Source organism: Ranitomeya variabilis, chromosome 1 (genome assembly GCF_051348905.1).
Source record: "Ranitomeya variabilis isolate aRanVar5 chromosome 1, aRanVar5.hap1, whole genome shotgun sequence".
NCBI lineage: Eukaryota > Metazoa > Chordata > Amphibia > Anura > Dendrobatidae > Ranitomeya > Ranitomeya variabilis.
The window spans coordinates 509,490,904-509,516,609 of record NC_135232.1 but is presented as its reverse complement, the minus strand read 5'-3'; the positions used below and the strand labels follow the sequence as shown (position 1 = coordinate 509,516,609).

The 25,706-nt window shown below is 47.6% G+C and overlaps 1 protein-coding gene across 2 annotated transcripts in view; it reads left to right on the top strand.

Moving 5' to 3' along the window:
• The window catches only part of HAUS8 (HAUS augmin like complex subunit 8), a 181,877-nt gene extending 156,584 nt beyond the window's left edge, over positions 1-25,293 (top strand). For both annotated transcript variants that reach the window (XM_077253241.1, XM_077253251.1), the window contains exons 10-11: positions 4,254-4,395; positions 24,799-25,293. In XM_077253241.1, coding sequence (XP_077109356.1) covers positions 4,254-4,395; positions 24,799-24,934 — 278 coding nt within the window. In that variant the 3' untranslated portion in view covers positions 24,935-25,293. The remainder of the gene's footprint in view (positions 1-4,253; positions 4,396-24,798) is intronic.
• Positions 25,294-25,706: the final 413 nt, after the last annotated feature.

Here is a 25,706-nt window from a genome sequence, read left to right as displayed (position 1 = left end):
TTCCTGGGCATGGAATTCGACACCATTCAAGTCCAAGTCTTCCTCCCAAGGGAGAAGTTCCGCGCTCTTCGGCAGGGCATCAAAGCCCTGAAGCGCCCTGCCCCTCTGCGGCTCGGTGAGAGTACTAGGGAAAATGGTCGCTTCCATGGAAGCAGTACCTTATGCTCAGTTCAACTCTCGCCCTCTCCAGCTGGCCCTCCTGTCTGCCTGGGACAGGAACCCACTCTCCCTAGATCGCCCAATTCGCCTACCTCTCAATGTGAGGCAGTCTCTCACTTGGTGGATGCTATCACCTCCATTCTGCGCGGGAGGTCATTTCTCCCCCTCCGCTGGCAGGTCATCACCACCGACGCCAGTCTTCAGGGGTGGGGTGCGGTCTTTTTCCATCACAGCGCACGGCCGATGGAAAGTTCAAGAGACCCTTCTCCCGATCAATCTCTTGGAGATCAGGGCAATATTCCTGGCCCTCCTCCGCTGGCAGTCCCTCCTCACGGAAAAACCGGTCCGCATTGTCGGACAGTGCCACAGCCGTGGCTTACATAAACCACCAGGGATGGACTTGCAGCAAGCAGGTCATGAGGGAGGTGGCAAAGATTCTACGGTGGGCTGAGAACCATGTTCCCTCCATATCAGCCGTCCACATTCCAGGAGTGGACAATTGGGAAGCCGACTTTCTCAGCCGTCAGGGGCTCGTGTCAGGCGAGTGGGCTCTTCACCCCGCTGTCTACAACCAAAAGTGTCAGAGGTGGAGCGTTCCGTATGTCGACCTCATGGCTTCCCGAACAAACCACAAGGTTCCCCAGTACGTATCCAGGTCTCTGGACCCAATGGCCGTCGGCTTCGACGCCCTGGTGATCTCGTGGACCCGGTTCCAGATGCCTTATTTGTTTCCGCCTCTTCCGTTGATTCTAAGGGTCGTAAAAAAGGTAAAGGCAGAGGGGGTTTCCGTTCTCTTAGTAGCTCCAGATTGGCCTCGGAGGGCCTGGTATGCAGAGCTTGTGAACATGCTATCGGACGTTCCCTGGAGGCTCCCGACCGTCCGGATCTTCGATTGCAAGGGCCCTTCTTCCACCCGAATTCTCGGTCTCTGAATTTAATGGTATGGCCGTTGAGGCCGCGGTCTTAAAGGACGCAGGTTTCTCCCATAGCGTCATACAGACCATGATAAAAGCTAGAAAACCGGCATCTTCACGTATCTATCATAAATGTTGGAAGGCCTTTTTCTGATGGTGCGATGGCCAGTTTGTTCCCTATGGTCTTTTCCCTTCCTTCAGTCCTCGATTTTCTTCAAACGGGTCTTGATTCGGGCATTTCTCTGAGTACTCTAAAAGATCAAGTTTCCGCTCTGTCCATCCTCTTCTAGAGAGACCTGGCTTCCCTTCCCCCAGGGTAAAGACCTTCCTTCAGGGTCTCGCTCACATAGCGCCTCCTTACCATCCTTCGGTTGAGCCATGGGATCTCAACCTGGTCCTTGGCGCCCTCCAGCACGCGCCTTTCAAACCAATTCAGGACATTTCCTTTTCCCTTCTTTCGTGGAAAGTGGCTTTCCTGGTCGCCATCACCTCAATTAAGAGAGTCTCCGAGTTGGCGGCATTGTCCTACCGTTCTCCCTTTCTGATCCTGCACCAGCATAAAGTAGTCCTTCGGCCTGTCCCTTCCTTTCTACCAAAAGTAGTTTCGGCTTTTCACATCAACGAGGACATCGTCCTTCCTTCCTTGTGCCCTTTCCCGGTCCATCCCTTGGAGAAATCTCTACACAAACTGGATTTGGTCAGGGCTATTCGAGTCTATCTTTCCAGAAGTGCTTCTTTTCGCCAGTCCGATCCTCTGAAGGCCATCGGAAGGGGCTTCCCGCCTCTAAATCTACAATTGCTCGTTGGATTCGTTCGGCGGTTCTGGAGGCATACCGTGTTCAAAACAAACAGCCTCCTCCGGGGGTTAAGGCTCACTCTACCCGGGCTGTGGGAGCTTCCTGGGCCGTTCGTCACTAAGCATCGGCTTCGCAGGTTTGCAAGGCCGCAACCTGGTCTTCCGTTCACACCTTCGTAAGGTTTTACAAGGTACATACTCACGCTGCGGACACATGCCTGGGTAGGGAAATACTGCAGGCGGCGGTTTCCCACCCACCGACCTAAGTCTCCTTCTCTCTGAATATTTTCCCCGCACGTGGGACTGCTTTTGGACATCCCATGGTTACCTGTGTCCCCCAATGAAGCGAGAAAGAAAGAGGGATTTTTGGTTCTTGCGTAAAATCTTTCTTGGAGCCTTCATTGGGGGACGCAGCACCCTCCCTTTTATGTTGTACCATTTTGGCCAATGTGCCGTTGTTGTGGGTTGGTACATAAGTTGAGTTTCTTATACTTGCTCCAACTACTGCAGCTGAGTTGACTTGTACCTGTTGGAGGGTGTATACTGGGGAGGAGTTATTTTTCCTTATTTGCATAGTGTCAGCCTCCTAGCGACAGCAGCATACACCCATGGTTACCTGTGTCCCCCAATGAAGGTTCCAAGAGAGATTTTACGGTAAGAACCAAAAATCCCTCTTTTTATTTTACTGTATTACTGTGTAATAAATAAAACAAGTTAACCCCTTACTGACCTCGGACGGGATAGTACGTCCGAGGTCAGCTCCCCTGCTTTGATGCAGGGCTCCGCGGTGAGCCCGCATCAAAGCCGGGACATGTCAGCTGTTTTGAACAGCTGACATGTGCCCGCAATAGCGGCGGGTGAAATCGCGATTCACCCGCCGCTATTAACTAGTTAAATGCCGCTGTCAAACGCAGACAGCGGCATTTAACAACCGCGGGCGGCCGGAAATGACGTCATCGCCGACCCCCGTCACATGATCGGGGGTCGGCGATGTGTCAGGACAGTAACCATAGAGGTCCTTGAGACCTCTATGGTTACTGATCGTCGGTAGCTGTGAGCGCCACCCTGTGGTCGGCGCTCACAGCACACCTGCAATTCTGCTGCATAGCCGCGAACATGAGATCGCTGCTATGTAGCAGAGGCGATCGGGTTGTGCCTGCTTCTAGCCTCCTATGGAGGCTATAGAAGCATGGCAAAAGTAAAAAAAAAAAAGTTAAAAAAAAAATGTGAAAAAAATATAAAAGTTTAAATCACCACCCTTTCGCCCCATTCAAAATAAATCAATAAAAAAATTACACATATTTGGTATCGCCACGTTCAGAATCGCCCGATCTATCAATAAAAAAAAATCATTAACCTGATCGCTAAATGGCGTAGCGGGAAAAAAATTCGAAACACCAGAATTATGTTTTTTTGGTCGCCGTGACATTGCATTAAAATGCAATAACGGGCGATCAAAAGAACGTATCTGCACCAAAATGCTATCATTAAAAACGCCAGCTCGGCACGCAAAAAATAAGCCCTCAACCGACCCCAGATCATGAAAAATGGAGACGCTACGAGTATTGGAAAATGGCGCAATTTTTTTTTTTATTATTTTTTTTAGCAAAGTTTGGAATATTTTTTTCACCACTTAGTTAAAAAATAACCTAGTCATGTTAGGTGTCTATGAACTCGTAGTGAGCTGGAGAATCATAATGGCAGGTCAGTTTTAGCATTTAGTGAACCTAGCAAAAAAGCCAAGCAAAAAACACGTGTGGGATTGCACTTTTTTTGCAATTTCACCGCACTTGGAATTTTTTTCCTGTTTTCTAGTACACGACATGGTAAAACCAATGATGTTGTTCAAAAGTACAACTCGTCCCGCAAAAAATAAGCCCTCACATGGCCAAATTGACGGAAAAATAAAAAAGTTATGGCTCTGGGAAGGAGGGGAGTGAAAAATGAACACAGAAAAACGAAAAATCCCAAGGTCATGAAGGGGTTAATATAACTCAGTAACAAGTAGTATGTACCACAAAACCGTGCCATTTTTTTTTTTTTTAATGTAACTTGTCCTGGGAAAACTATACTTCATGCTGATGTTTCTTGAATCCTCCCCTTCTCCCAAGAACCTTTTTTTTTTTTTTTTTTTTTTTGTTTTTTTTTTTTGTTTAACCTTCTAACCTACACATCTCTATATGAGAGTGTGTTTTGTTTTTTTTTTGTTTTTTTTTTAAATTGTTTTAAATGTCACTTTACCATTATCTTTTGATTTTAGATATATATGGTCTGCATTAAAAAAAAAGTGCATTTTGTATCTGTCTCATTAGTGTGTTTTGTTTGCTCTAATTTGTATAGCGATCTATTGTAATTTATTATTTTAATGTACTTTTGTTTGATAGAGGAAATTCAGAAACATCTAGGTTCCACCATATCTTTACTTGAAGAGGCCACCTCAAGCTCAGCTACTGACAACGTGGATATTTTGGACACAATCAAAAACTTAGACGACATTGTGCACAAGATTGAAGAAGAGCTTTCATGGTATGTAACTTGATGACATTAGAATTTTATAGATTATAGAAATTCCTCCTGTAAGAGGAATGTATTTGCATGGAGTTGAGTTTTCCTTAACCCCTTTACCCACAAGGGTGACTTTACATGTTGATGACCGGGCCAATTTTTACAACTGACCACTGTCCCATTATGAGGTAAGAACTCTGTAACGCTGAGATTTTTTTTTTTTGTGTGACATACTGTACTTCACGATAGTGGTAAAAAAGTTTCAATGTAACTTGCGTCTATTTGTGTTAAAAAAAAAAAAAAAAAAAATGAAATTTGGAAATAATTTTGTATGCAAATTGCCTCTTCTGAGTAAAAGAGGGCTTAACTCTATAGCGCCACCTGTTGGAAGTAGCGATCCTACAAGTCACAATCAACCCTCTAACGAGTCGTGCAATATGACTTGGGATAAAAGCCAAATCAGTATCTCAATTCGCAGACACGGTGTTTCGGGCTGTTGGCCCTCGTCAGTGCGAAGCATGAGAACTGATTTGGCTTTTATCCTAAGTCATATTGCACGACTCGTTAGAGGGTTGATTGTGACTTGTAGGATCGCTACTTCCAACAGGTGGCGCTATAGAGTTAAGTCCTCTTTTTCTCAGAAGAGGCAATTTGCATATTTAATTTCCCAGAGGAGAATTGTACTGCAAATAAGCCTCCTTAGGCTATATTCACATTTGCGTTGTGCGCCGCAGCGTCGGCGACGCAACGCACAACGCAAATGTAAACGCATGCACAACGCAGCGTTTTGTGACGCATGCGTCCACTTTTGCATGGTTTTGGGCGCAGAAAAAACTGCAACTTGCTGCGTCCTCTGCGCCCTGACGCATGCACCACAGTGACGCATGCGTCACAAAACGCAAGTGCAACGCATGTCCATGCGCCCCCATGTTAAATATAGGGATGCATGCGGCGACGCTGCAGCGCCCAACGCTGCAGCGCAGAACGCAAATGTGAACGTAGCCTTACCTTGACAAGCCAGCTGGTATGTCACTCTCCATAAGGAGAAACGTTACCCCTTAGAAATAATTTTGAAAATTTTGCAATTTTCAAGCTTTGAATTTTTATGCCCTTAAATCAGAGTAATATGTCACGCTAAATAGTTAACATTTTCCACATGTCTACTTTACATCAGCACAATTTTTGAAACAATTTTGCTTTTCATTAGGAAGTTATAAGGGTTAAAAGTTGACCAGTGATTCCTCACTTTTTACAGCAAAATTACAAAACCGGGGTCTATATGGCAGCAAATACCCAAAAGTGACACCATTCTAAAAACTGCACTCCTCAAGCTGATCAATACCACATTCAAAAAGTGTATTAATCTTCAGGTGCTTCACAAGGAATTAATGGCATGTGAAAGGAAAAAATGATCATTTAACTTTTTTTTTTTTTTTTTTTTACTAAATCGTAACTTTAGACTATTTTTTTATTATTATTATTTCACAAGGGTAACAGGAAAAAAAGAACCCCAAAATTTATAATGCAATTTCTCCTGAATATGCTAATATCCAATAAATAGGAAAAAAACACTGTTTAGGCACAAGACAGAGCTCGGAAGACTTTTTCAAACCAAAATTGGCTGGAATTGAGATCGGACACCATGTGGCGTTTGGAGAGCCCCTGATGTGCCTAAACAGTGGAAACCCCCCCCACAAGTGACCCCATTTCGGAAACTAGATCCCTAAAGGGATTATCGAAATGTTTGGTGAGCACCTTGAACCCCCAAGTGTTTCACTAAAGTTTTTAACGCAGAGCCGTGAAAATGTAAAAAAATTTAAAAAAAAAACATTTTTTTTCCCCACAAAAATGATTTTCTCCTTTTGCCTCATTGGGGGACACAGGACCATGGGTGTATGATGCTGCCACCAGGAGGCTGACACTAAGTGAATATATAAAAATTAACTACTCCTCCTCTGCAGTATACGACCAACCACCCGAACCAGTTCATGCTTAGTGTCCGTAGGAGGCTCTTGGGTCTGCTATTCACAATTTTTAATTTTATTTTTATTCTATTTTTCACCTTATTAAAAAAAATATATATTTTAAAAGGATTACAGGGGAGACTGATCCCTTCAGGGTTCCGATATCCCCCAACCAACAACAGGCGGGAACGTGGAGTGTCGCATCCACGTACCCCCCCCCCCTGCACCGTTCACATGCATTAGCTCTATTCTATCTAGAGGTGACTGGTCCCTTCAGGGCACCGATCTCCCCGCACGAACAACAGACAGGAATATGGAGTGTTGCCTCCATGTACCCTCTTCTGCAGCCAGGCTTACTAACGCCGGATCAATAGTCCTGTTCCATCCTGGGGGAGTTAACCCCTAGGATGTACAGAGGCACTGATGGAGTCTGAGCAGCCCCCACTGCATCACCACTGATAGAACAGCGGTGATGGAAGGAGGCGGACGGTCCCTCTCCACATCCCTATCAAAGGGATGGTGGATGGACGGTCCCTGCACCATCCACGCGGCAGCACCTGACCTGCGGGCAGAGCAGTCGAGCTCTGCGCTTCTTCGAAGGGCCTCAAAAGATGGGCAAGCGCCCGGGTCGGACTCAGAAGGGGGGGGCGCTCCTGCAGCGCGCACACGATTTCCCCAGTCTTTTCCCCCAGGTGCATCTCTGCCGACACCGAAAATTTAGTCCCCAGCTTTGGAGTCTGCTAGGCCACAACACGGAAGCTCCGCCCTCTCGCTTGCGTCACGCCGGCGGCTCTGCCCACCCTCTTGACGCCTCTCGCTCAGAACGAGACTGCCTTTCCTGCTCCAGGCGGCCATCTTTTGCTTACCGCCTGCCTCTTGGCTTCACAGGACCAACATCCCAGAGGCTATCGCCAGCCCGATCAAGAACACCGGGAGGTTCTCACAGGGCCACAGGACCAGGGTAAGAGCTGTGCTGCGACACCCATTGGCCCTTTTTTGTGCAGTATTTCACTGGTGATTAGCCACCAAACTCTTTATTGGGGCATTGAGTCAGGACAGACTGGGGTCCGTCATGTCATTCTCCAAGACATCTAAGAGGGCCACCAAAACAGTGTGTTTTTTTTTTTGTTGTTGTTGTTTTTTTATCTCATGTATCACCTGCCAGACTTCGTTGCCCCGGGGACAGAGTACTCCACTCTGTGAGGCCTGTGATTCCGAATGCGCTCAGGAGCCCTCCACCGCTACCGAACCCAGTGTACCTAGCCCCCCTGAGTGGGATTCGTCACTCGTAGTCCATGGCTTCACTAGCTAAAGCGATTGAGTTCCTCCAAGACCCCCTCCTCGGGTCGGGGCATTCGTCTGCCTGTCTTACATAGTTCCTCAACCTCACAGGAACAGTCAGCCTGCAGGGGCCTTTCTCAGTCAAGATACACAGGCATCTAGAAAACTGACCCATAGCACGTCTCCCGGGCCCTCTTGCGCCTCTGCATCCATGAGCTCTGTTTCTCGCTCCCCTTCACTAGTGGTTTGTAGCGATCAGGACTCTGAATACGAGTCTGACGGGCCCCTCGACCTCAATTTGCCAGATTATCAGGCGACGGTGGATAGTCTCATAGAGGCCGTCAACCAGACTTTGAAGGTTGACAAGGACTGTACCTCCACCCCGGATGATGCGGTGTCCTTCAAAAGGATCAAACTTCCTCATAGGGTGTTTGCCAATCACCCTGAGTTTCAGGACATAGTTTGACGGCATATTGAGAGACCGGACAAACCCTTCTCAGGTCAGAAGCCGCGGGAGGCAAGATACCCTTTCTCACTGGATCTGCGTAAGCAGTGGGCGGAATCCCCTCCAGTTGATCTACCTGTACCCCGTCTAGCTTCCAAAACCCTTCTATCCTTAACAGACGGATCGCCGTTTTAAAGATCCCACGGACCGTCTGATAGAGAACCTTGCCCATTCGGTTTTTGAAGCCTCAGGCTCAGCACTCTCTCCCTATTTCGCCGTGACGTTGGTAGCCAAATCAATGGTCTCCTGGGCAGATACTCTGAGCAGAACCATACAGGGTAGTAATCTTCCCTCGGAGGCAGCGGATCTGGCCAATCGGATCGCTTTGGCTGCAGACTATTTGGTACACGCTTCTCTGGACGCGGCTAACTGCGCTGCCCTTGCGGCCTCAAATGCCGTCTCTATTAGGCGAACACTGTGGCTCAGGGAATGGTGAGCGGACTCTGTGTCCAAAAAGTCCCTAACCTTTCTGCCATACCAGAGCGATCGTTTGTTCGGAGAGAAGCTGGATCAGCATGACCCTGGACACTTCCCAAGGGTTGTTAATTCTCCCTTCAACAGGGAGCCCGGGCACTTTGTCGTCCTTATCCTCACTCCATCTGCTTCGGCATGGGGGTCCTGGGCAAGATGGTGGCAGCAATGGAAGCTGTTCCCTTTGCCCAGCTACACCTCCACCCTCTGCAGCATGCGCTTCTGGGAACCTGGGACCTTCCTCGACCGACTGTGTTTGTTCCCGCTGGTCAAGCAGGCGCTCCGGTGGTGGACGTTGCAGTCCTCCCTGATCCAGGTGAAATCCTTTCTCTCAGTTCATTGGCTGGTGGTCACTACCGATGCCAGCCTCCTCGGCTTGGGAGCTGACTTTTATCACCACACTGCCCAGAGGCGTTGGTCACCTCGGGAATCGCCCCTTCCGATCAACGTATTGGAGATTCGGGCAATCTGGTTGTCCCTACCGCTTTTCCATAGTCTTCTAGCTGGTCGCCCCATCCAAGTTCAATCAGATAATGCCATGGCTGTGGCATATATAAGCCATCAAGGGGGCACCCGCAGCAGGGCAGCAATGTACGTTTTGGAACACATCCTCTGCTGGGCCGAGAGTAACCACTCCGTCATCTCGACAATGCACACGCCTGGTGTGGAAAACTGGGCTGCAGACTTCTTCAGCCGTCAGGGCCTTGCCTCGGGAGAGTGGTCACTTCATCCGGAGGTCTTCCAACAGATCTGTCATCGCTGGGGAACTCCGGACATTAATCTGATGGCATCAAAATTAAATGCCAAAGTGCTAGAGTTCCCAGGATCTAAAATCCATCGAGGCGGACGCACTGGTTCTTCCGTGGCTTCAGTTTATTATTATTATTATTATTTATTGTTATAGCGCCATTTATTCCATGGCGCTTTACAAGTGAGGAGGGGTATACATAATAAAAACAAGTACAATAATCTTAAACAATACAAGTCATAACTGGTACAGGAGGAGTGAGGACCCTGCCCGCGAAGGCTCACAATCTACAAGGGATGGGTGAGAATACAGTAGGTGAGGATAGAGCTGATCGTGCAGCGGTTGGTTGATCGGTGGTTACTGCAGGTTGTAGGCTTGTCTGAAGAGGTGGGTCTTCAGATTCTTTTTGAAGATTCTGATGGTAGGCGAGAGTCTGATGTGTTGTGGTAGAAGGTTCCAGAGTAGGGGTGATACGCGAGAGAAATCTTGTATACGATTGTGGGAAGAGGAGATAAGAGGGGAGTAGAGAAGGAGATCTTTTGAGGATCGGAGGTTGCGTGTAGGTAAGTACCGGGAGACGAGGTCACAGATGTATGGAGGAGACAGGTTGTGGATGGCTTTGTACGTCATGGTTAGGGTTTTGTACTGGAGTCTCTGGGCAATGGGGAGCCAGTGAAGGGATTGACAGAGGGGAGAGGCCGGGGAACAGCGGGGGGACAGGTGGATTAGTCGGGCAGCAGAGTTTAGAATAGATTGGAGGGGTGCGAGAGTGTTCGAGGGGAGGCCACAGAGCAGGAGGTTGCAGTAGTCGAGGCGAGAGATGATGAGGGCATGGACTAGGGTTTTTGCAGATTCTTGGTTGAGGAATGAACGGATTCGTGAAATATTTTTGAGTTGAAGTCGGCAGGAAGTGGAAAGGGCTTGGATATGTGGTTTGAAGGAGAGATCAGTGTCAAGGATTACCCCGAGGCAGCGAGCTTGTGGGACTGGGGAGAGTGGGCAGCCATTTACTGTAATGGATAGGTTCGTTGGGGGGGTCGCGTGAGATGGGGGAAAGATGATGAATTCTGTTTTGTCCATGTTAAGTTTGAGAAATCTAGCGGAGAAGAAGGATGAAATAGTGGACAGACATTGAGGGATTCTGGTTAGTAGGGAGGTGATATCTGGTCCAGAGATGTAGATCTGTGTGTCATCAGCATAGAGGTGATACTGAAAGCCATGAGATTCTATGAGCTGTCCCAGGCCAAAGGTGTAAATGGAGAAGAGCAGGGGCCCAAGGACTGAACCTTGTGGGACTCCGACAGATAGGGGGCGAGGTGAGGAGGTGGTGTGTGAGTGGGAGACGCTGAATGTCCGGTCTGTTAGGTATGAGGAGATCCAGGATAGGGCCAAGTCTGTGATGCCAAGGGATGAGAGCGTCTGTAATAATAGGGAATGGTCCACTGTGTCAAAGGCAGCCGACAGGTCAAGGAGGAGGAGAACGGAGTAGTGTCGCTTGCTCTTGGCGGTTAAGAGGTCATTGGTGACCTTAGTTAGGGCAGTTTCAGTGGAATGGTGTGACCGGAAGCCAGATTGTAAGCGGTCAAAGAGGGAGCAAGAAGAGAGATGGGAGGACAGTTCAAGGTAGACGTGTTGTTCCAGTAGTTTTGAGGCATAGGGGAGAAGTGATATAGGGCGATAGCTAGATACAGAGAATGGGTCAAGAGAGGGCTTTTTGAGGATAGGTGTGATGGAGGCATGTTTAAAGCTTGAGGGGAAAACACCAGTTGTTAGTAATAGATTAAAGAGATGGGTTAGGGTTGGGATGAAGATTGTGGTGAGGTTTGGGATGAGGTGGGATGGGAGCGGGTCAAGTGCACAGGTGGTGAGATGCGATCTTGAGAGTAGAGTGGAGAGTTGATCTTCTGTAATGGTGGAGAAGTTGGTTTTGGAGGTGGAGGGTAGGGAAGTTGGGAGGAAGGGCTCTGGGGCTTGTTGACCAAAACTGTCTCTGATGTTATCAATCTTCTGCTTGAAGAATGAGGCAAAGTCTTCAGCGGAGATAAGTGGGGAGGGAGGAGGTGCTGGGGGACGGAGGAGAGAATTGAAGGTGTTGAATAACTGTTTAGGGTTGTGAGACAGGGAGGATATGAGAGATGAGAAGTAGGTTTGTTTAGTTGTGGCGTGTGGTCTTGAAAGTAGTGAGGGACTGTTTGAATGCGATGAAGTGGTCGTTGGAGTGGGATCTTTTCCATCTGCGCTCAGCAGCCCCGGAAGCTCGCCTCAGTTCTTTGGTCAGGCTGGTGTGCCAGGGCTGTCTGTTGATTTTGCGAGCTTTGGTATGTGTAAGTGGGGCAGCAGATTCCAAGGCTACAGCTGTTGTGGTGTTATATAGAGTGGCAGCATCATCCGCATTGTGTATGGAACTTATGTCTGTGAGAGGGAGGAGGGATTCAGAGAATGAATGTAGGTCAAGATGTTTAAGATTTCTGCGAGGGTGTGAAAGTTTGTGGGGTGGGGATTGTAGACATGGAGTGGAGAGAGATGAGAATGTGAGAAGGTTGTGGTCAGAGAGTGGAAGAGGTGAGTTAGAGAGGTTAGATAGGGAGCAGAGGCGGGTGAAGATGAGGTCCAGTGTGTGACCATCTTTGTGAGTGGCTGCAGAAAACCATTGAGTGAGGCCGAAGGAGGAAGTGAGAGATAGATGTTTAGTGGCAGCTGAGAGGGAAGTGTCAATGGGGATGTTGAAATCGCCCATGATGATAGTGGGGATGTCTGCAGAAAGGAAATGAAGTAGCCAGGTGGTGAAGTGGTCAAAGAAGATGGTGGCTGGCCCTGGGGGGCGGTAAATGACAGCCAGTTGGAGGTTGGAGGGGGAGTAGATGCGCACAGAGTGCACCTCAAAGGAAGGGAGGGTAACAGAGGGTGGCAGTGGGATTGGGGTGAAGGAGCAGTTATCTGACAGGAGAAAACCAACTCCTCCGCCATGCTTGCTGCTGGGGCGGGGTGTGTGAGAAAGGTGGAAGCCACCGTAAGAGAGTGCAGCAGGGGAGGCTGTGTCAGAAGGGGTGAGCCAGGTTTCGGTGATGGCGAGGAAGGAAATTTTGGTAGTAACAAAAAGATCATGGATGTAGGAAAGCTTGTTGCAGACAGAGCGAGCGCTCCACAGAGCTCCTGTTAGTGGGACAGGGGAAGCGGGGGCTGGGCAAATGGGTATAAGGTTAGAGAGGTTACGGAAGTTTGTGATGGAGCGTGGGTGGGAGGTAGAAATGACTGTGGGAATATGGTGAGGAGGACCAGGATTTGGAGAGATATCACCAGCAGTGAGAAGTAGCAGAGAAAGTGTTAGCAGGTGGGAGCAGGAGAGGGCGTGAGGGGGCTGCCTGTGCTTTGAGACAGAGGATTGTATGTTAAGGAACAGTTCTGAGGAGGAGGTGAGATGGATGGGGAGGATTGAAGAGGAGATGAACAGTTCCTTACTTGGTGTGGGGATTGGGGGAGGTAGCAGAAAGTGAAAGAATATAGGGGTAAAAGTGACAACAAACAGAAACATTGTTTACAGTGACTGGCCAGTTCCCTTCAGTTCCAATTCAGGTTTTAATTCTAATGTAATCCACACTTTTAGAACACACTTCTAGAAATCACACTGCAGACTGAAGTCATGCAGACTTGTGCTATGCAATATATGGAAAACTAAGTGCGTTCAGGTGTGAAGCAGAGAGGAGTGGTCTCTGCTCATCTTTGTCAGAGAATTAAGAGTGGACCAGATGCATACAATCAAGCCTAAGTAAACAAGGTCATAAATATCACAGGGTGAGCTGGGGTTAGCTGAAAGGCATACCATATGAAAGCAAAAAGCAGAGGGAAGTCTGTGTGCAAAGCTGGGTGATGTACTATGTGCGCTTCATAGCAGGAGAGCTGGGTGGATGAACATACCATCTTCTGTTTCATCTTCCGTACGTGTTTCCCCCACTTCCGCTACCCCCAAGGGTCAATAAAATCAAGGCGGAGTGGGTCCCAGTGATCCTGGTCGCTCCAGACTGGCCACGCTGGGCGTGGTATGCAGAGTTGATGCAACTTGTCGTCGACGTCCCCTGGCGATTACCGGATTGTCAGGATTTACTCTCCCAGGGCCCGATTTGTGTTTAACGGCATGACCATTGAATCCTGGGTCCTAACCCAAGCTGGGTTCTCCAAAGCGGTAGTGTCCACCATAATTAGCGCTCGGAAGCCTGTCTCGGTGTGCATTTATCACCGCACCGGGAAAACTTTTTTCGCATGGTGTAGAGAACGCGGTCGTCGTCCTTGTCTTTTCCATTCCCACCATTTTGGAGTTTCTTCAGTTTGGTCTGGACTAGCACTTAGTTCCCTCAAAGGTCAGGTTTCCTAATTATCGGTTTTGTTCGAGTGCAGAATCGCTTCCAAGCTGCAGGTTTCATTCAGGGGGTTTCCACGTGGTGCCTCCCGATAGAATGCCCTTGGATGCCTGGGACCTTAACTTGGTCCTTGGTGTTCTACAGGAGTCTCCTTTCGAATCACTATGGGACGTTTCGCTATTCCACCTTTCATGGAAGGTCGCTTTCCTTGTCGTGGTGACGTCAATCAGGCGGGTTTCAGAGCTGGTCACTCTGTCCTGTCAAGCTTCTTTTCTAATTGCCATCTAGGACAAGGTCGTTCTCAGGCCGTCACCGTCCTTCTTACCCAAGGTGGTCTCCTCTTTTCACCTTAATGAGGACATTGTCCTGCCCTTGTTTTGTCCGGCACCAGTACACCGGGTGGAGAGAGCTCTTCACACTCGGGATTTGGTGGGGGCTCTCAGGAGGTACGTCTTACGGACAGTGTCCTTCCGTAAGTCGGACGCTTTATTCATTCTTCCTGAGGGTCACAGGAAGGGAGTTGCTGCTTCAAAATCCACAATAGCCATGTAGATACTCGGCTATTCAAGAGTCTTACCGTCTCGGGGGCAAGCCTATCCCAGCAGGGATTAAGGTGCACTCCACTTGGTCGGTGGGTGCTTCTTGGGCCATTCATCACCAGGCGTCGGCGGAACAGGTTTGCAAGGTTGCGACTTGGTCCACTCTGCACACATTCTCTAAGCACTACAACGTTCACACTCAGGCTTCTGCAGATGTGGGCCTGGGCAGGGGGGAATCTTGCAGGCAGCGGTAGTGCATCAATAGACAGTTGCTACATAGGGCTTGATCTGTTGTAGGTTCCCCACCCAGGGACTGCTTTAGGACGTCCCATGGTCCTGTGTCCCCCAATGAGGCGAAGGAGAAACCTGGATTTTTGTGTACTCACCGTAAAATCCTTTTCTCTGAGCCACTCATTGTGGGACACAGCACCTACCCTTTTGACCTGACCGCTGTGTTTCTGAAAGATAAGAAAAAGAGGTTAGATTATACTCACCTGGGGGGGGCGCTCCGGGGCCTCCTATCTTCTTACGATGACATGCTCTTCTTGTCTTCACGCAGGGGCTCTGGTGCAGGCGTACTTTGTCTGCCCTGTTGAGGGCAGAGCAAAGTACTGCAGTGCTCAGGCGTCGGGAAAGGTCAGAGAGGCCCGGCGCTTGGAAAAAGTTCCTGTCATCCGCATGGTTTACTTTGGGAGAAAGGGTGACCCTGCGAAGAAATCCTGGAGTTCCTTCAGAGGGGGCATGAGCAAGGCCTGGCCATTAGCACCTTTTAAAAGTCCAGATTTCGGCCTTGGGTGCACTATATAATTACAACCTCGCAGGTAATCGGTGAGTGGTTAGGTTTGTTAAGAAGTGTGTTAGATCTAAACCGGTCCTTGTAGCCAGAGCACCGCCATGGGATTTAAACTTGGTTCTGAATGCATTAACAGATTCCCTCTTTGAACCTCTGAGTTCAGGATCCATAAAATTGATCACCCTAAAAACTATACTATTGGTAGCCCTAACATCAGCTCTCGGGGTGAATGATATACAGGCTTTGTCAGCAGACCCTTCCTTTTCCCTGGTTATGGATGATAGAATAGTCTTAAAACCTGACCCAGCTTATTTACCTAAAGTAGTATCTAAATTCCATAGATCACAGGGGATAACTCTGCTATCCTGCTGTCCTGACCCTAAGAATAGTAAAGAGAGGTTTCACACCTTAGGTGTTAGGAGGTGCCTTCTTCACCATTTAACAGTGACAAAGCCTTGGAGGAAGGGTAGGGCTTTTTTTTTAATTTCCCTTCAGAGCTCTAAAAAAGGAATGAGTCTTGAAGGGTACCCTATCCAGGTGGATAAGAGAGGCCATTTAGTTGACCTATACAGGCGCAGGAAGGCCAGTCCCTGACTACCTGAAGCCCCCTCAATGGCAACGTCTTGGGCAGAAAGAGCGGACGTGTCCATTGAGCAGATCGGTAAGGCAGCTACGTGATAATCACCTTCTACCTTTTATAGCCACTATAGAGTAGATCCAGCTGCCTCTTCTGATCTCATGTTTGGAAAGAAGGTTCTAAAGGCTGTGGTAGCTCCCTAATGAGTAATTCTCTCATTGGTGCAGTCATGGGTGACAGAAAAACACAATTATTACTTACTGGTAATGTTTTTTTTCGGGAGCCATGACAGCATCCTTATATTCCCTCCCATTACTAAGTTCACCACCTTCCGGTTGATGGGTTATTGTATATAGTACACCACTTGTGGTTGTGGTTAGAAATGGTTTGTATCAATATATATAGATATGTGTACATTAACTCGGAGGTTCTCTCATGCTCTGTAATCCACTGATGCCGAGAGAGGAGCCGCCCTTTTTTATCTTGAAGGTTTCTTGTCTTTTGAAGGGCAGATTCCCTCTCTCGTTAGTGTCGCCATGGGTTTGGAAAAAAACATTACTGGTAAGTAAAATACGTGTTTTTACTTTAGTTTTATTACAGGAGACAAGGGATTCAGTGGAATTAGGCGTTAGGTGAGTATAACTGTGTTTGTGGTTTTTAAAATAAAGATGGAAAAGTGTTTATCTTACATATAATTGTCTAAGGGTCACTTCCGTCAGTTTGTCTGTCTGTCACGGAAATCCCGAGGCCGCGACCAATCAGCGACGGGTACAGTCCGGCCGTGAATTAGCCCCTCCATACCCCCCAGTCAGCGCCCACATAGCGTTAACCAGACTGCCTTACACCGCTGCATAATGCGGGCGGAGTAAGGCAGTCCGTTAACGCTGCCATTAACCCTCTGTGTGACCAACTTTTTACTATTGATGCTGCCTATTCAGCATCAATAGTAAGAACATATAATGTTAAAAATAATAAAAAATCATTATCTACTCACCCTCCGGCAGCCCCCGGATCCAGCCTAGGCCTTTCCCGCTCCTCGCGCGCTGCTTCGGTCTCAAGAATGCATTAAGGCAATGACTGGAGATGACGTAGCGGTCTCGCGAGACCGCTACATCATCACGCGTTATGCCTGCAGCATTTCCGGGTCTGTCACCGCTTTTGACAAGTGTGATCAACTTCTTACTATTGATGATGCCTATGCAGCATCAATAGTAAAAAGATATAATGTAAAAAAAAATAAAAAATCGTGATATTCTCACCTTCCGTTTCTTCCGCAGCAGCTTTTCCTGCAGCTCGCGATGCTCCGGTCCCACCGCTTCGCTGATTGGTCGCGCCCAGCCGGCTCGACCAATCAGCGACATTGGCATGGGATTTAAACACCGCTTCGCTGATTGGTCGCGCGCGATCAATCAGCGACATTGTCGCAGGATTTAAATCACGCTTCGCTGATCGGTCGTGGCGCCAGCCGGCGCGACCAATCAGCGACATTGGCACGGGATTTACATAAGCAGCATCAATAGTAAAAAGATATAATGTTAAAAATAATAATTATAAAAAAAATCTACTATTCTCACCTTCCGTCATCTGCCGATGCGCGCGCTGCTGCCGCCAGCTTCCGTTCCCAGAGATGCATTGCGAAATTACCCAGAAGACTTAGCGGTCTCGCGAGACCACTAAGTCATCTGGGTAATTTCGCAATGCATCTCTGGCAACGGAAGCTGGCGGCGCGTGCATCGGGACAGCTTCGCTGGACGGCGGAGGGTGAGTATATAACTGTTTTTCTCTGAGGGGATCCGCCCACCAAGGACAGGAAACCTACAGATAAAAAGGCGGTACCTCTCTCCCGCATCAGTTGGTTTCCTGTCCTTGATGGGAGACCTACAGCTTACCGACAAGAAGATGTCGTTGGATTCCGGGGCCAATCAGTCCGACTCAGGCAGCGGGGGTCCCCCTGCCTCGGCTGGTGTGGTGATCCGAAGCGCCACAGCTGGGGCTAGTGGGCCTCTAGGGTGTGTGGGGGAGATGGCATGGAGTTCGCGGCCACCTCCTCGGGTAAGATGCTGCAGCATCGATAATCATCCAGGGGGTCCCTCTGTGGCTGCGGGGAGAGTGGCGCTCTCCCTCCTGAAAAATCAGCCTGCAAGCTGCAAAAAAGCCGGGGGCTCTGGTGTGCAGCGTGTGCGCTATGTGCAGCGCCATCTTGGATCCGACTGTGCGGGATTTGGCCGGGATTATCACAATAACGGGCCATTGCGCATGCGCCGGCAAACAGCGCTACTGCGCAGACCTAAATTGGCAGCGGGAATTACCGCCACATAAAAGGGTGCCCTGCTTAGGTGCTTCTGTGGGGCAGCAAGCCCGCAGCACAGGCACCATGAGTGACCTGGGGGCGTCACCCTTACCAGAATCGCCACCACCACCAGCATCGCAGCAGCAGCAAAAGCGGCGACAGCAAAAAGGACACCAAGATACTACCGGTAAAGAACACCAAAGGTCCCAGCATAGCAAGGAGTCCGGTACGGCGTCCGGAAAAAAGACAGATGCAGAGCATCCCCAACCGGTATTTATGGGTCCGTGAGGTGGTAAGTGATCTTTGTGAAAGTCAGTGACAGTAAGGGTATATTTGTCTCTCTTTCTTTAGGGGAAGAAAAGTTTAGGCAAGACTAAGCATAGGATTTGTGCCCTGTGTAGAGAAGACCTTCCAACTACCTGGGAGAAAAGACTTTGTAACATGTGTATACAGCAGACAGTATCCGAAGGGCTTCCCGGGTTTGCAGCCGACCTCAAAACCCTGATAAAAAATCAGGTGGAAGACACATTTAGATCCCTTAAAAGCGGAGGAAGACTAGGCACAGGTCTCCGTCCCCTGGGTCTAATATTACGGACAGTGATGATGTGGACTCAGATACGTCTAGCTCCTCTTCTTCTTCTTCATCATCCTCTTCTTCCTCTGGGGGGGTCACAGTTGTTTCCCTTTGGAGTACACAGATGGCCTCATTAAGGTGGTTAAAAGCACTATGGGTTTGGTGGACCCTCACCCAAAAAGATCGGTACAGGACATCATGTTCTGGGGTCTTGAACAAAAAAAGAGGAGGGCATTTCCCCTTAATGACACAATATCCGCACTGATCAAAAAAGAGTGGAAAAACCCATAAGGAAGGCGTTACTGACGCCTAAAAGGAAATACCCTTTTGAGGATGAATCTTGCTCCTTTTGGGAAAAAGCCCCTAAACTAGATGTCGCCATAGCTAAGGCATCAAAGAAATTTGCCTTCCCATTTGAGGACATGGGGGTCTTGAAAGATCCTATGGACAAAAAGGCGGACGCCTTTCTAAAAAGTTCCTGGGAAGCAGCTGGGGGAGGTCTAAAGCCGGCAGTCGCCGCCGCATGTTCCTCCCGTTCATTAATGATATGGTTAGACCAGCTGGAAGGCCAACTAAAAGGGAAATCATCCCGGGACTCCATACTAAACACCTTGCCGGTAATGAGGGGGGCGGCCGCATTTTTGGCAGATTCTTCTGCCGATTCAATTAGATTAGCTGCTAGATCAGCAGTTTTCCCTAACGTGGCTAGGCGCGCCCTCTGGCTTAAGTGCTGGACAGGGGACTTACAGACAAAATCAAAATTGTGTACCATTCCCTGTGAGGGGGAATTCCTGTTTGGTCCCACCTTAGATGACATCCTAGAGAAGGGGGGGGATAAAAAGAAATCTTTTCCCTCCCTGGGTTTCCCCTCTTATAGAAGGCCCTTTCGGAGCAAGAGGTTTTTCCGTAAAAAGCCGGGGGAAAAAACTGGAAAAATAGGAGGATAAGAGAAACAAAAATAAAGGATTCTTGTTTAATAAAAGCCCCAGCGACAACAAGAAACCTTCTCAATGAAGGTTTGCCCCAGGTGGGGGAAGATTGTCACTCTTTCTCTCGGCCTGGGAGAAAATTACCCGCAGTCCATGGATCCTGGGCATAATAAAATCGGGTCTGAAACTGACATTTCTCAAAACCTCTCTCCCCACCTTTATGATAACATCACCAAGGTCTTCAGTGGAAGAGCAATTGGCATTGGAAAACGAGGTCATTGGACTAGTGGACAAGGGGGTTCTTCTGGAAGTTCCACCAAAAGAAAGAGTGCAAGGATACTATTCCCTCTGTTCCTGAGAAAAAAAACGGATGGGTCATACAGGACTATCATAAACTTGAAAAACTTAAACAAATACCTAGAGGTACAAGTGTTCAAGATGGAAACAATAAAGTCATCTATAAAAATGCTGTTTCCTCGGTGGTTCATGGTAGTCCTGGACCTGAAGGATGCTTACTATCACGTCCCTATCCACAGAGATCACCAGAGGATTCTCAGGATAGCGGTTCACATCAGGGGGGTGTTACACCACTTTCAGTTTTCAGCCCTACCCTTCGGGCTAGCTATAGCTCCAAGAATATTCACAAAGCTAATCGCGGAGGTAATGGCTCATCTGAGAGAACGGGACACCCTGATCGTGCCATACCTAGATGACCTTTTGGTAATAGGCTCCTCTCTCCAACACTGCAGCAAACAGCTAGAAGCAATAATGCGTTCTCCAGAGAAGCTGGGCTGGCTGATAAGCTTAAAAAAGTCCAGGTTGTTGCCTTCCCAGGTCCAGGAATATCTAGGTCTCACTCTAGACTCCGTAAAGGAGGAATGCCGCCTTCCCGGGGAAAAAATACAAAAAATGACAGGGCTGGTGTCCAAGATACAAGCTCTCCCCTCCATAACTCTCCGCCAGGCTATGTCCCTCTTGGGATCCATGACTTCATGCATCCCTGCGGTCCAATGGGCTCAGCTCCATTCGAGAGACCTTCAATGGCAAATTTTGTCAGAGGAAGTCTCTCTAAGAGGGCATTTAGAAAGTCAGTTCAGGTTATCTCCATGCACAACTCAGTCACTAATCTGGTGGACATCGCAAAAAAATCTTTTCCAGGGAGTCCTGTGGGTAACTCCAGTTTCAAAAATCGTAACCACAGACGCAAGCCCCAGTGGGTGGGGGGCTCATCTGAATGACCTATTAGCCCAAGGCACCTGGTCACCGTCTCTAGCAAAAGAATCTTCCAAAATGAAAGAACTTCTAGCGGTCAAGTTCGCTCTGCTGGAATTCTTGGGGGCCCTTCACTCTCACCATGTCAGAGTTATGTCAGACAACAGGGTAGTAGTAGCGTACCTGAATCACCAAGGGGGTACTCGCTCTCAAAAACTGATGGAAGTAACAGGGTCAATATTTCACATAGCCGAAAGCAACCTTCTATCTCTGACAAGTCTGCATATAAAGGGGGTGGACAACTACAGAGCGGTCTTTCTAAATCGTTCCCGTCTAAAGCAAGGGGAATGGAAGCTAAATCGGGCAATATTCACCCAGATTACAGAAAAATGGGGGGGTACCCAACATAGACCTCTTTGCAAACAACCTAAACAAAAAAATAAAATTTTTGCTCCTTAACCCCACTGGGGAATCCTGTGGTGTTGGATGCATTCCTGACTCCATGGCTACATCAGCTGGCTTACGCGATTCCCCCATTTGCTCTGATTCCGGCAGTGCTGAGGAAAATTTCGGGAGGACGGGGCTCATGTGATCTTAATAGCCCCGTTCTGGCCGAAGAGGCCTTGGTTCTCTTGGATGATGAGAATGTCGATATCCGACTTGTGGGTACTTCCGGACCTCCCAAACCTACTCTCCCAGGGCCCAGTTCATCATCCACAAGTTACGAGCTTACACTTGACAGCCTGGCATTTCAGAGGAAGCTACTAGAAAGCAGAGGTTTCTCTCCAGGGTTGGTATCTACTCTTTTACAAAGTAGGAAACTGATTACAACAAAGCAGTATGGGAAGGTATGGAAAAAAATTCCTTTCATCATCATCGGGCGCAAAAATAGGGGAAGAGGTCCCTCTTAAATCCATATTAGAATTTCTACAAAACGAGTTGGAGATCGGTCTAGCCACGAGTACCCTGAAAGTCCACGTGGCAGCATTAAGAGCCCTATTTAACTATGATTTGGCAGGGAATCGGTGGGTTTCCAGGTTCATCAGGGCAGCAGGTAGATCGAGACTACTTCCAGTAAAAGATACCCCTCAATGGGATTTAAATGTGGTCCTTAAAGCCCTGACTAAACCTCCCTTCGAGCCCTTAGGAGATATCCCATTGAAATTTCTATCCCTCAAAACATCCCTGCTCGTCGCCCTCACGTCTGCACGTAGAGTTAGCGACATACAGGCTCTATCTGCTAACCCTCCTTACACACAGTTCTTGGAGGATAGGGTTGTTCTCAAAATAGACCCAGCATACCTCCCGAAGGTAGCATCCCGGTTTCATAGAACTCAAGAGATATCTCTCCCCTCCTTCTGTCCCAACCCGAAAAACAAGGAGGAAGAATCCTTACACACACTAGATGTCCGCAGATGCCTCATGCATTACATAGAAGCCACCAGAGAGAGTAGGGAGGATGCCTCTCTTTTTGTGTGTTTTCAGGGTCCCCGGAAGGGGAAAAAATCCTCCAAAGCCACTCTGGCGAGATGGATCACGGACGCCATCAGTCTATCTTGCTCATCGAGTGGGATGGCTGTCCCGGGAGATGTCAAGGCTCACTCAACAAGAGCAGTAGCGACCTCTTGGGCAGAGAAGGCCGGAGCTTCAATTGACCATGATATGTAGAGCTGCTACCTGGTCCTCACATCTACATTCTATAGGCACTATAGATTGGACTTTATCTCCTCTTCAGACCTTACCTTCGGTAAAAGGGTTCTGGAAGCGGTGGTCCCTCCCTGAATGTACAATCTATGCAAATCTCTCCGAGGGCGTCAGAGAAAAATATAGTTCTTACCTATAATGGTATTTCTCGGAGCCCATGATGGCACCCGTACATTCCCTCCCTTCACTTATGGGTGTGCACACTGAGTTAGTGCCAGATGATAAGTATTTGAATAGTCACGCGGTATCTCAATTAAATTTAAGTAAATGTTAAAAGTAAGACTCTATTCTTTAGTCTCCCATCGTTCTCTAGTAAACAACTGACGCGGGAGAGAGGTACCACCTTTTTATCTGTAGGTTTCCTGTCCTTGGTGGGTGGATCCCCTCTCTCCGTGGTGCCATCATGGGCTCAGAGAAATACCGTTATCGGTAAGAACTATATTTTTTTATTTTAATTTTTTTTTTTATACCAGGGATATGGTGCCCACACTGTGTTATATACTGCGTGGGCTGTGTTATATACTGCGTGGCTGCTATATACTATGTGGGCTGTTTTGTATATTGCGTGGGCTGTGTTATATACTGCGTGGACTGTTATATACCGCGTGGGCTGTTATATACCGCGTGGGCTGTTATATACCGCGTGGGCTGTGTTATATACTACTTGGCCTGTGTTATATACTGCTTGGCCTGTGTTATATACTGCGTGGCCTGTGCTATATACTGTGTGGGCTGTTATATACTGCGTGGGCTATGCTTTATATTATGTGGGCTGTGTTGTATAGCACGTGGCTGTGCTATATACTACGTGGTTCCTATATACTACGTGGCTGTCTGTGTTACGTGGGCTGTGCTATATACTATGTGGCTGCTATATAAATACATATTCTAGAATACCCGATGCGTTAGAATCGGGCCACCATCTATACTGTATAGTCGTCTAATTCTGTCTGTTTGTCTGTAACAGAAATCCCGCGTCGCTGATTGGTCGCGCCAGCCGCCCGCGACCAATCAACGACAGACGCAGTCCGGCTGCGAATTGGCGTGGGATTTAAACCCCGCTTCGCTGATTGGTCGCGGCTGGCCAGTCGCGAATTGGCGAGGGATATGAACCACGCTTCGCTGATTGGTCGCGACCAATCAGCGATATTGGTGCGGGGTTTATACTACATACATATTCTAGAATACCCGATGCGTTCGAATCGGGCCACCATCTAGTTTCAAATAAAGGACTTTAAACTTGTTGTGTCTTTATTTACTAAGCCGTGAGCTTGATGTCACCTGACAATACAAAGGTCACATCAACCCCACAAATATGAACCCCACTTGCCACCGCTACAGGGCAAGTGGGAAGAGCTGAGCAAAGTGCCAGAATTGGCGCATCTAATAAATGTGCCTTTTCTAGGCGGCTGTGGGCTTCTAATTTTAGTCTGGGGGTTCAATATCCACAGCCCCTTACCAGCCTGAAAATACCAATCCCCCAGCTGTCAACTTTAGCAACTCTGGTTGTCAAAATAGGGGGGGGGACGCCACACTTTTTTTGTTGTTGTTTTTTTATTCTACTTATTTATTTAAATAATTTAAAAAAGAAACAGCTTGGTGACCCCTCTATTCTTGATAACCAGCCTTGCTAAATCTGACAGCTGAGGGTTGCAGCCACCAGCTGTGAGTTTTGCCTGGCTGGTTATAGAAAATACAGGTGTTATTTATAGCTCAGGTGGCGGTTGAATACTCCCATCAGCCGCTCCTGTTGTCACTTTATTAGTGGCAGCAGGTGTAGGCTTATGGGAGTAATAGTCCCATCAGCCGCACCACTGCCTGCTCTCATCAGTTGAATATAACTCTCATAATTTTCCCTTGCTTGTGCTGACCGCCAGCAGAGCAGGGGAGAATGATGAGCCGTCTTTAGCACCTAGCATTGGGGAACAACACTTAATATACCTCTGCTTCTCTTGCGCCCATGCCTGTGGTACTGATGCAGCACACTGTTGCCATACGTGTGCCGCAAATATTGCACACATGGACACTGATATCTTTGGTACCGGAATTATCAGGACTTGTGAAACTGACCTAAGATGGTTCTCTAACAAAAAAATGTAGCATGAATTGAACAGAGCCTAAATGGGAATCTCAGTAACACATTAAAAGAAAATTGAAGAACTGTGTGCAAAAGTTCTGTCTATTGCCTAGGTTACCAGAATGTTTGATATGATTAAATATTCGTAGTTTATTGCTCAAGTAAAACTCTGTTTACAAAATACAGCACCTCGCTGCCACAGATCAGCAGGGTACAATGTGAAGGAGAACATTTAACACATAGTGAAGGAATAGACATTCATTTACTAAAATCCCCTGGAACAGCTCTGACCGCAAGATGGGTTGCTTTCTCTTGCTACCCACCCTATAAGAATTATTTTAAGGTTTATGAAATTGCAGCTAGAGCACTTTTGTCAATTTCATATCTGCATATTTATCGTTACAGGAGCTTGCACCAAATTATGGAATTGGCTTTTAAAGTCGATAAAGACGTAGCTCTACAAAGCCAGAAGCTTGTGGAAGACAATACTGAAATGGAAGTTGTGAAGAACTGGTATTTTACAAAGAGCAGTCAAGAATGATTGAGTAGTTTGATTGCAGTTGAAAAACTTCTGACAAATGTTCACATCCAAAGTGTCTTCAAGTTTTTTGTTTTTGTTACAAATTGCTTTCCTTGAACATAGGAAGTGAGCTAACACACCTTGCTGTCTTCATTCAATTTGTATTGGGGTGGCAAATGAGCAAGGTTAAAACTGAAGGTAATTTACTTGCCAGTTTTTGGACCTGTTTTGCAGTCATGGTTTGAAGAAGAACACTTAAGAGTGTATTAAACATAATACGTTGCACACTTCAATTAATATTTTGTATGTGTTTTGTTCTGTTAAATATGTAACTTTAGTTTAATTTATCTTCAAATAAAAATTAATGTAGATGTAAAAAATCTGTGATACATCCTCCTGATTATTTATTTTTCCTAATATGTGTGTGTTTAGTTAGAATGCAGATGGCTTGAATCTAGGTGATTATGAAAAAGCAGGATTGCCTTGATTTGACTGCTCACTAAGGGGATTGTCTACCTTTAAAAAAATAAATAACATTCCTCAGAAACCCATTTCTCTAACTGGTTCGAATATAGGAGAAAGCTTTCTATAATGAAGCAGAGCACTCTCATTATTAGCAGTATTTGCTGGAGGTGATTAGTGTAAAATCTGTGCGCTTAGGCTTTATCCAGTTGCTGCATAGAACACTGATGTTGGGAAACATGCTTTGTTTTGTCAGCCTTTTTCATTCATTGCTTTTTTTTAACCCCTTTCTGACATTGGGAATAATACGTCCGTGTGCCTTGGTCCTTAT